The following is a 12,005-nucleotide window of genomic DNA, read 5'->3' on the forward strand; positions in this document are numbered from 1 at the left end:
GCCCAGGACCGGGGTTTTTTTTGGCCCGGTGCTGGCTGGCATATCACTCCAAATGCCATTACCACAAGGAATAGACCTTTTTGTGCTACAAATTATTTTCAGTTCAGGTTATTGGGAAACTTTTTTATAACTTCACATACCTTAAACACACACACACACACACACACACACACTACATTCTGTATCATAAATGTCTCACCGTTATCGGTTTTACTATGCTTATTATTATTATAAATTACCCCTAGGGGATTGTGACATTCAATTTATTCATGTTTACTCTATACATTATTATACACATCAGCATGCCACAATACATATCATATGCATAGTATGTGGTTGGGAGGAGGAAGTTCCAGATGCTGTCCTCTTGAGTGACCCTGAGGATTCTGCTTTTCAAGCCTCAGCAAATTTTAGGCACATGGGCAACCTCATGCTTCAAAGGCTGTGAAAGTACCCAAGAATACTTGGCATAAAGGAGAAAGATGATTACTGGTTGACAACCCTCCTTGACCACCGTTATAAGGGGAAAGTCTCAGAACTCATTCTGTCCCCACAGAGAGTGCCGAAGATAAAATCTCTTGAGGACACGTTAAAGAGGATTTTATTTAATGTTTTTCCTGAGTCCAGTAGGTTACAGTGTCGTGGAGTTTTGAGTCTTCTGTTGGTCAAGAGAAGAGCATTGGAGAAGGCGTCCACCTAAGAGAGGCATTTCCGATTTTTTTTAGTCCTCACTGCTCAGGGCTGTCAGCTTACAAATCCTATCAGCAGCATCTGTGTCACATGGTGGACGATTAGCTCAGGGCCAAAACAGAGATGGAGAGCTTTCCAGCTGATGATCCACTGACTTACTGGGTCATGAGAATAGACCACTGGCCAGAACTTACCCAGTAGACTATTGAGTTGTTGGGCTGCCCTGCATCCAGCGTGCTTTCAGAATGGGTATTTAGTGCTGCAGGAGGTTTTGTTACTGATCATAGAATGCGTCTGTCCACAGACTCCGTTGACCGTTTGACTTTTATAAAAATGAATCATTCCTGGATTACCAGCTATGAAGCGCTTGATGCCAATGTCACTGATTAAGTCTTTTTGGAATGTGTCATCTCTGCAGGACTTTGAGGCTGTCTAGCTTTGAGGGAGTTCAATTATTTTATCTGGAAGAATGCTTTTGGTATAGGTTTCAGGGGCACAATTAACACTCAAAGACCAATTTTTCAGCACCTGTTTGACAGGTGCATATCATTGTAATTTTTTTCACCTTCACCAAGAGCACCTCTATAGGGTTACGGTGGGAAGATGCCACCAACACCCAAAGACCAATTTATTTGCACCTGTTTGACAGGTGCATATCATGGCAATTTTTTACAGCAAGGCCAATTTTTGCTTTCATCAAGATTACCTCTATAGGGTTACAGTTGGAAGGCGCCACCGAAACCCAAAGACCAATTTTTACGCACCCGTTAATTCTATCCAAAGTCAAAATGACACCAGAATGTATCCAAAATATCTCTAATCTTGGTCCTAGTGTACTACATTGTGGCCTCATCATACACACTGGCTCCCTAGCTGTTGCTGAGAAAAATAAAAGCAGCTTGCAGGGAAAATTTCTTTTTTTGGCTTTATAAATTCAATTATTGCTGCAGAAGATTCTAGACATGGTACAGATCTGCCACTTTACAGGTAGACTAAGGGGACCCACAGGCACTATATTATTATGCTTCCACTTTAAAAATCAAAAAATCATGGCTCATTTTAAAAAAGACATTTTTTACAAACTTTTTTTAACAATACATGCTTCTGAAGGCAGGACCCGGACCCCTATAACCATTGTATGTCAATTACTTGCATAAGCCTTCAAAATAGCCACTTTTGATTTTTGACATTTGGGTCCCATTGACTTTAATGTGGTTCGTTATTTGGGTGCAAACTTTTGCAGTGTTCGAAAATTGTTGCAAACAGGGGTCCATTCAGCTCATTGTTACTGTATATGTATCTAAATATATATTATATATATATATATATATATATATATATATATATATACCATTTTAACATTGTACAAGCTCACATCTACCTAACCTTACCTACCTTACTTTACTCCCCCCTCTACCCCCTTTTCCTCCGCCCATACTTGTTGCTCCTTCTAACATTAACACAATTAGACTTCTTTCTTTCTCATTTTCAACCATTTATACTATGTTCAATATTACAACAATCTTACAAAAAGTATCTATTGAAACTAAACAAGCTTTTACCTGGCAAAGGGATTTGTATTTTTGTTCATCGAACCTGGAGATTTACACAGCCCTAGTAGACAGCACAGTCAAAAAAATATAGTAAAGGTCTTGCGAGCTACCAAATCAAAGTTCCCCTATCTTATAATAGTATAATGACAGCTGCTAGCACTAATCACATCCCATACTAACGTATGAGAATCACAGATAAATAAATCATGTGCTGCGCTATCCCCCTAATGATCTGCTGAACCTGCAGCAAAAACCTAAAAAACTAAAATTGTAAATTAAATTGATGTGCCTATAAATAAAATCCAAAACTATAATAATAACATATAAGTGACTAAAGTCGTCATTTAGCTTACAAAACCATATAGCGTGAATATACACACATTTCATAAAATATAAATATTGATACAAAAGTGATCCATAAAGTGCTCAAGTAAATATAAGTCCGTGATACTCTGACCACCCATGATCTGTTTTCAGTGTCCTTAATACAGCAATAATAAACATGACTTGATCTGCAGCAGTGATTACACTCAGGTGCTCCCCACCCCAAGGTAATGGAAAGGGGGGCACAACTAGAGGCCCACCGACTTGAGATTGTGGCCACATACCTTTTAGTTTTATTTACAATATTAAATAGATAATGTTTATTCAATTTGGTTAAAAAAGGTGACTGTCCCTTTAAGAGGTTTAGCTGTGGGATTCAGGGATCCAATAGGAATTGAATCCTTGGAATATTCTGGATATCTGAGGAGAGGTTATTTAAGCACCACTGCTCTGGGGCTTATTCCCTTTTCCCCTGGACCAGAGCAGCAGCACAGGAGCTTTTAGCAGGTGACCCCCTTTTTCCAGCTTCAGCGGTGTAGTATCTGGCAATAGAGAACTTAGTGAGGCAGTTTCATAGAGAGAGAGCTGGGAGTGCCAGTGGACAGGAGTGGCTGCGCCGCTGTCTGGCATTAGCTGAGGACACAGGGGCAGAGCAGCATATTCAAAATGAAGGAGGAGAGGAGGCAGTACCAGTGGCAGAGCAGTGGGAGGGACTGTGCCAGCGTGAAGAGGAGCTACATGTGAGGGACAGGCCGAGCGTGGCACCCCCCCTGAGAGACCGAGCACATGCAGGAAAAAAAGGCCTGTTTCTCCTTCACCAGCCAGAGGGAACAAGCGGGACATTACCAGACAGCCCGCACTTCAGGAAGACAGGGGGCGGCCCCCTCTTTGCTTCCAGTGGTGGCTCTGCAACAGTTGTCACAAGCAATGCAGGCTGCTCAGGACCAGGAGACAAGTGGGCTGCTGGAGGAGATGGTGCAGCAGGGACAGCCTCCGGCAACTGGTGAGTCAGCTTTTATGCTTGCTTTGAATGATTTGTTCTTGTCTCTGTCCTCTATAGTGCAGCACTTTTCCCCTATGTTAAATGCTTCTGTCTCAACTCCTTCCCCTCTTGTTTTCCTTGCAGCTCCTTCTTTAACTAAACGCTATCCCTCACATTCTCTTTCACAGAATGCAATGCTTAGTGATATGCATAGTAAGGTTTTACTACCTGAACCTGCTTTTGCTGCTGCGCTTACTAGGAGTAATGTCCCTGATACATGCATGAAAGAGGTGTTGCCTTGCAAAGTCTCTCCCTTAGGCTATCATCTGAGTGAGGAGGTTAAAGGAAAGATTTGGAGGGGTGAGTTTATAGAAATTCTGTCACTCCTGCCAGGGAACAAAGATGGTACTATTAAAACTGACAAGAAAGGGAAGGAGAGGCTGGATGAGGACAGGCGCAGGCAAATTTCTAGGTCGTTACACAACTGGCTACAGGCCTTTTGTATTTATGCTGGCATGATGGCAGTACGACACCCGGAGTTATGCGGGGGCATGTTCCAACATTTAGATCACATATTGAAGGTGTATAAGAATTTTGGTGGCTTAGGGTGGTATGGGTATGATGATTCATTCAGACAGAATCTCTCTACCTACCCTATGCTCAGATGGGGCATGAAGGATGTGGGACTTTGGTTAAATTTGATTTCGCCGCAGAGGTCGGCAGCACCAAAGCAAGGCTCGTTTAACCCCTTGCAATCGGCCTATAGAAGAGCCTTTTGTTTTGCGTTTAATGAGAGCCAGTGCCGCTGGAATGCCGCTTGTAAGTACAGGCATGAGTGTGCTTTTTGCGCAGGAACGCACCCAGTGGTCAGGTGTTTTAAAAAAATGCAAGTTCTGGGTCTCATACCACGCCTAAAGATTATTTTCAAAAAAGCCTACATGCCGGTGAGGCTGGAAAACATGCGTCCTTGGTTGGACAGGTACCCAAACAGGGTGAAGGCGTTTTTTCTAATTAAAGGCTTTGAAGAAGGTTTTCCGTTGCCCCCCTTTGCAGGTAAAGGTTGCAAGGTGGTGGAAAATCTAAAGTCAGTAGAGAAATTTCCTCAGGTGGTTAGGGAGAAGATTTTTAAAGAGATTGCGGAAGGGCGAGTAGAGGGCCCTTTTATGCCTCCCCCTTTCAGGATTTTCGTGATTCTCCGTTAGGGGTGGTACCTAAGCGGGAACAAAATACTTTCCGCTTGATACATCATCTATCTTTCTCTAAGGGGAATTCATTAAATTATGAAATTGACGCAACCTCCTGTTTGGTTTCGTATGCAAATTTTGAGGACACTATTGTTAAAATCCGATCATTTTGGGTAGGTGTACTAATGGCTTATAAAATCAGCCTTCCATCTTTTGCCTATCTCTCCTGAGCCGTTTAGCTCCCTAGGTTTTCAATTTGAGAGTTGTTTTTTCTTTGATAAGTGTCTCCCTATGGGATGTTCCTTGTCATGTTCTTATTTCGAAGCTTTTTCCACATTTTTGCATTGGGTGGTGAATTGTCAGGCAAGAAAAGATAGTGTGACATTATTTGGATGATTTTTTGTTTATAGGACCTCCCGATTCAGATTGCTGTCTTGGCAAGGTTTTTGGAGGACTATAATGGGCGCTCCTTCTTTCAGGATGTTTTTGTATCTGCCCCGACTGGAATATTCTGGATATCTGGGGAGAGGTTATTTAAGCACCACTGCTCTGGGGCTTATTCCCTTTTCCCCTGGACCAGAGAAGCAGCACAGGAGCTCCCTCCCTTCCTCGTCGCTGGCACTCTTTATGTGGCTGGGTCACCCTGGATCTCTAGGGGGGACTTTTTGGTAAATGGTACATTGTTGATGCCTTCCTGCTCAATTTCTAACAACGGGGCAGTTAATGTGGTTTTTGTTTGTATCAAGTGATGATATAATTTATTATTTGAAATAAAAGAATTTTATGGTATTATGTAAACCAATAAAGTTGCCGTGGCCATTATTTGCCAATTTAAGTGTCTTTGTATTATTTTATGGTTGGTATCTGGGGAATAGAGGTGGTTTTAGGTGAGTGTGGCCTTCAGTCTCATGGCCGCTCACCTCAGAGCGTGTGACCTCGCAATTAAGTTTGGTCAATATACACATTTGAATCATCAAAACAGATTCCAGGTCAGGTTGCAAGGTCCACACACTGCTCAAAGATGTAGCCTCCTCATATATAAATATCATAAAAAAACTCCATAGGGTGATAACATTTTAAAAGATTTTATTTACTGAAAGCAAAGCCCTATTATAGGGTACTTACATGGGTCTGGTGCATTAGTGCACTGCTCTATAGCATGCCTTAATAGCAAAAGAAAAAAGAGGAAAAAAACTGCGCTAAGGTGAGACACAAGAAACAATTATATAGATTGATCCTAGACGGATCAGATTTGGCTGCGGCTTAACTGTGTCGCATAACTACAGAAAAAAACTAAAGATAAAAATATAAGCTGCGCTAAATCCCACAAACATCAAATTGTGTATACATAAATAAGGTAACAATGAATTATGGGCTGTTCCCAGCCTCTAAACATAAATTAATATGAAATCAAACCATAAATAATAAATGCATATTAATATTACAAACTCAGACCATGCGAACCGCCTATTCCTTGCAGTATAGGACCAAGTCGCATGCCCCTATGTATAGTAATACAAACTTTAAGTACACCCAGTGTATGGATTACAAGTCTGTATGTGTAAATGAAAAGAGAGTTCTTTCAAGAATGTGAATAAAGTCCTCCACAAATGAACCATAAGTGATCCACTGCTGTGTGCGATTAAGTAGTGCTTGATCCGCCACCAAAAAAATTTAATTTGCCGCTTACCAGAAAATCATGACCCCCCACTACAGAGGGTCACAAAAGGCATATGAATATATAATCGTCTCCCAATCCAGAGGGGTCCTCGATATTCTCCTTGCGCCACCACTCCAATATAAGGATTGTAGAAAAACGCTCCCAAAAAATCTTTCTCATAAATTCAGAGGGACTCAGGATAGGTATACCAAAACCATGGAAGAGAAATAGAACTCCAAATAGTGTAAAACCCTTTATTACTAAAAACTAAAAAGTTAAATTGCACTTACAGTGTATGAAGAAATCATCAGCCTTAAGTCCGTTGCGCCGGCCGGACGCATGCGGACAGACCCGTTCTCCTGGAACTGTTCCAAACACGAGGTGACGTTAGCGTATCGCTCAGCCCTACGCGTTTTGCAACAAAATTGCGCCTTAATAGCACCAAGCCGTGGATGAGATTGTGTGCTCCTACTCCATAAGGTAGACCAGCTGTCTCCTGCGACATCCAGTCCCCGCTGGACAGCACAGCACAGTCAAGTCAGTGATCTAACTTTTTTCTTTTTCAGCTAAGCAATAAGGTTTGGTCATCAGACATTTATTGCTGGGCTCCCATTGGTCTATCCTCATGTCAAAATGTTCTCTGTCAGGGTAATTGGCATGCGACACAGTTAATAAGCCTCTAGAGCTGCATTTACCTCCTTCAGTCTGAGTGTTTTTATACAGGGGGTTACAAGATACCAAGACAAATAAAAGTACTTGCACGATCTACATGTAAAAAAACTGTTTCTTTTAAGGACTGTATAAGTTAATTAATTGGTGTCCATTATATGTACATGTAGTTCAGGTTTAAAGTGTACTCCTCCATCCCTCCTCCATCCCTGCTATCAGGAAGAAAAGATAGATCGACACATGATAAAAGTTTTTTTTTAACCTTGTAAAAATAACCTTGTAAAAAAGGTAAGATTAGGAAATGATGGAATCTGAAAATCCTTTTAAAAATTCAAATAAACTGACAAGGTTTTAAACCTTCTGTTTATGATGTCAGTGAGAAAAAAGCACATTGGGCTGGTTGGGTGAGAAGTGGCTTTGAAAATCGCTTCTGTTTATAATGAAAATTGAAATTCTTCCCAAAAGTAGTTGTGAACCTACATTGATATATTCCCTTTCTAATAAAGTAAGTAAGGAAAACACTCAGTTGTCAGGCCTCCTTCACATCTCCATGTAGCAAAAATTCACATGCATGCATTTGTTTTGGGTGTTTTGGAGAATTTTCACTCGTCACAACACGTAACAATTGACCCAGAACTTTTTTTAGAGTGGAGCATCGTGCAATATCGCAGTTCTTGTTGTGTTTGCTATTAATGGGTGCCTTTAACATGTGATGACACTGAAAGTGCAACAAGGTAATTTTAGGTTTGTAACTGTGGTCATACACTATACAATCACCTTTAGATTTATCAACGCTATATAATAGGAGGACAGGTTATCTTTCCAATCACTTTATATCCAACCAGGCAGGCCCTTGCCCTACAACAGGGGTGTCCCAGGGGACTGCATGCAGCCCAAAGGAGTTTAGCATGCAGCCTGAACCCATCTGAAGGAATGCTGGGGAAGCCAGGCAAATGCATGCCTGGAGAAGTGCCAGGTAAGCTGTGAAATGGTGAATGTGTGCTAATGAAGTCAGCTGGTAAACGTCTTCCTGTTTTTTACTGCTTCCCCCATCTATGTCTGTATACCAGGGAGTCTCTGAAGCATTCTAAGAAATACAGCAAGGGCTATGGTAAGGCCTTGTTCTCAAATCAAAGAAAGCTTGTATTTTTTTTTTGCAGCTGAGGTACATTGATGGTATATTATAGAGCTAGATTATAGAAAAAAATGGGAACTTAGCCTTTAAAGTAGAACTATAGGCAACCTGTCAGATTTATTTTCGCCATCTGCATCCTATTGGGGAGATTTTACTTCACTTCCTGTCTCATAGCCAAACAGGAAGTGAGGGGAACCATGCAAATTAAAGGAATTCCTTGGGGAACTTCAGGTCACCAGAACTAGTGTCTCCATTGAAAGATTTCTACTCTATTGCTTTTCTGGGGACAACCCAACATTTGGAATTTTCTTTTACTTTAACTTTCAATGATAATAGTAAACAGGAGGAATAGAGAGGGTGAAGAGGGCACAAACAGCAAAAAACTGACAGGTGTTCTAATCTCTCTCCACTCTACCCAAAATAAAAATAAACATTTTACCTTTAGTTATACTTTAAGACAAATCATCTTCACTTCATAGATCACCAATACACTGTGCCTGGTGTGTTGTGTTACATGACATATTGGGAGAGCTGTTATAACTCAGCATCTAAGCTATTATAGATGAGAATAAACGAATACAAACAAATTTTGGTAAAATAATACTTTGGCATTTTTTACTATAGGGAAATTTTACTCTATAAACTGCAGCAAATATTTCATTTTCATCTATCCCGGTGTTACATTTACAGTACATTGGCATTTAAAAGCTGTACAAAAAGAATAATGTTGTTATTTTTGTAATAAATAGAACTGGACATAGAAAACTTACGTATACACTTAGAAAGTGATCTGTCCCACATGCCATTTGCCTTGCAGTTAAGAACAGATGATCCTAAAAGATAGTAACCCTTTTTACAATGATAGGTCACACTGATTCCATAACGGAAGTTTTCAGGGTAGTTCAGTTGTCCATGACGAATAGCATTTTCCACAAAACCAGGATCTGTGCAGTTTACCACTGTAAAGGAGATAAGAGTTTGCAATATTTTTAGATCATAGGTAAATAAAACGAATGTCTAGTGCCAACAAGCTAAATTAAAAATAATTGCTATGAACTCTTAGGGCAAACTTTCTAAATACGCTTTCTAAATCAATTATATTCAGCACTCAGGAATTCTAGACCAGAATAGTGAGTAAGCTCTTTACTTGCCTCTTCTGTGGTGAAATAAATTATTTAGACAAAAATTACAAAAATCTGTCATGTGTAACATGTATTCAGGAACAGATGTAAAGGTTTGTTTGAAGCCACTCTGACTTATAAATGCTTCCATAGACAATGACCTGTCACAGGTATTAAAAGAACTTAAAGTGGAAGTTCAGCCAAAAACTAACTATCTTTAAATCTACTCGCAGCTACATTCTAAGGCCGTGTACACATGGGCGGACTGTTCGCCCAACTTTTTTCGCTGAACAGTGTTTCAGCGGACAGTCCGCTCGTGTGTGGGCTTCAGCGGACAGTTTCAGCGGACAGTCTGTCGAACAAAGTTTTTCGGAATTTCCGTAAGACAGTCCGCTGAAACTTGGTTTCAGAGGACAGTCCGCTCGTGTGTAGGCTTGTTCGACAAACTAAGTTTTGCGCATGCTCAGAAAGGATTTACACGGCGAAGGTTGCATTGCAGTGTATTGGACGTTGAATTTCTCGTCCCGTCGTACGTGTCGTTCACGTCATCGCGCACGCTTTCAGCGGACTGTTCGTTCATCGTGTGTGGTCAAGTCCGTTCATGCAAATTTTGAGCGGACTGTTTGTCGGATTGTTTGACGAACAAAGTTGGGCGAACAGTCCGCCCGTGTGTACGCGGCCTAAGACTAACCTTTCTAACCCTGTAAAGCAAAAATCGCTATACAAATCTTTTCTGAAACAGATCCGGTCCGGTCTCCAGTAGCGGATGCTGTGTGCAGCAGCCGATGGGAAATGCCTGGGAAGTGACGTCACCCATAGGGTTACTATGGGGCTTCCATTGTTGGCTGCCTCTTCTGCACACTCCCATACACAGAATCCGCTGCTGACAGCCCAGCGTGGGACGGGTTCAGAGCAGCTTCAGAAAGGGTATGTATAGTGTTTCTTCTTTACAGGGCTAGATAGCTTAGTCTTTGAATTTGGCTGCCAGTAGATTTAGAGTTAGGTCGTTTTAAGCTGAACTTCTACTTTAACCACTTGTCTACCAAGGTACAGAACATAAGGTATTATAAACATCATGGCAGACAAGTGGTTAAATTAAGCCAAAGAAGCACCCCCCCTGCCTGCAGTGCCGAAGCCTGGAGGAACTTGTGGTGGCTCCTGGGCTCTTGTTCTACTAGGAAACTGCTTCTTCAGTTAAAGCCCCAGAAGATCACCCCAAAAGACACATGTATTATGCCATTTTTGGGGTTGGAGCTATCATTCCATCACTAGTTTAGCTGAGCATGCAGCTATTACAGTGCAATATGTAATAAAGGCTTTTGGGTGGTGGTTTTAATTTCCGTGTTTTTTTATATTTTTATTATATATCAATAGAGACAATGTTAAGTTGGTGTGTTCACATATTACAGCTAGTGACCATCTTTTTTCTCAAAACAGCAATGCATCTAATGGGAAAGTAAAAAGTCCTGGAAGTTGCACATTTCTGCAAAACCCAGTGAGAAATGTATGACAGCCTCAGCCTGGGCTCCAACAAGGTAGTGCCCCAATGCATTTCACTCTACCCATGAAGCTGGGCCAATTCCATGGGCAGAGTGAAATGCATTGGGGGTGGGGCAGAGATGTGCGACTTCCAGGACTTTTCCCTTATCCATTAGATGTCCAGAGCAGGGACAAGCTCTGTCCTTGTCTGTATTCCAAGTGGTTGTTACATAAGAAGACCCAGTGGAGCCTTGATCAGCACCTGCCAATTTAGTTTGGGTCATAGTGATGTATTGTTTGAAAGTACAAAAAAGTGTGGACCTAAACCACTTCATATTATATGACCTATTTTAAGCAGATCCTTTCACCACTATAGAAAAAATTGGAGATTGGAATGCACCAGTTAAGCCTATTATCCCTAAAAAAAAGGACCCGCTATTAGCTAGTTTTACACTGCTGTATCCTTTGCAATAAGTTTATTCTTGTAGAAAAACCCCAGCTTGTGCACTTTGTCTTAAGAAAATTCAGGTTTATCCTTGCCCATGAAAATTGTCCTACTGCTGGGCAATATCACACTACTGTATCACCTCTGGTGTCTTAATTATTGTGATAAAACATATCTATACTCTAAAGGGTTGTTATGCATGTTATGCAAAAACTGTTTTGCATTTTTTTCATGCATGGTGTGAACGAGGCCTGAAGCTGCATGAAAATACCCTTTACCCTCCCTTTGCTGCACAGCATTGTTTTTCCTACACATTTGCTTACAGTAGTATGTGCAGTTTGCATATGACAAAACATCAAGATGTGCCAACAAAAAAAATGCCATCTACAGACTTCAGTGTAAATTAGTCTCAAAGTTTGGGTTTACCATTCACCAAATTTTAAACAAAAATTGGCAAATTGAACCTAGGCAGATTTATCGAACACTAGTCTGCACCACATCCCTGAGTGTATGAGTGTACAGTTAGCTTTGAAATGAACTTTAGACACTTTAATTCCTTCATCCCTTCTTTCCCTATTGACTAAAATATATTTTGGATGACCTCAATCAATAGAAAAAATAGTAAAACCAATCAATAAGAAGACATAAAGTACTTCTATCTAAAGTATATAGACTGAGCACATACTTTTGGAAAATGTAGTTCCCCAGCTGTTATCTAAAGATTGCTAGATAGTTGTGATGTGTCGGAGGGTGCAACAAAGAT

The 12,005-nt window shown here is 40.8% G+C and overlaps 1 protein-coding gene across 1 annotated transcript in view; it reads right to left on the reverse strand.

The window, feature by feature from the left end:
- CSMD1 (CUB and Sushi multiple domains 1) overlaps positions 1-12,005 on the reverse strand; it is a 2,539,710-nt gene that overhangs the window by 160,630 nt on the left and 2,367,075 nt on the right. Inside the window, exon 55 of the mRNA XM_077487775.1 lies at positions 8,968-9,156. Within this exon, the coding sequence (XP_077343901.1) occupies positions 8,968-9,156 (189 nt within the window). The remainder of the gene's footprint in view (positions 1-8,967; positions 9,157-12,005) is intronic.

Source organism: Lithobates pipiens, unplaced genomic scaffold (genome assembly GCF_037356315.1).
Source record: "Lithobates pipiens isolate NorthernLeopardFrog02 unplaced genomic scaffold, aLitPip1_a1.2 Scaffold_18, whole genome shotgun sequence".
NCBI lineage: Eukaryota > Metazoa > Chordata > Amphibia > Anura > Ranidae > Lithobates > Lithobates pipiens.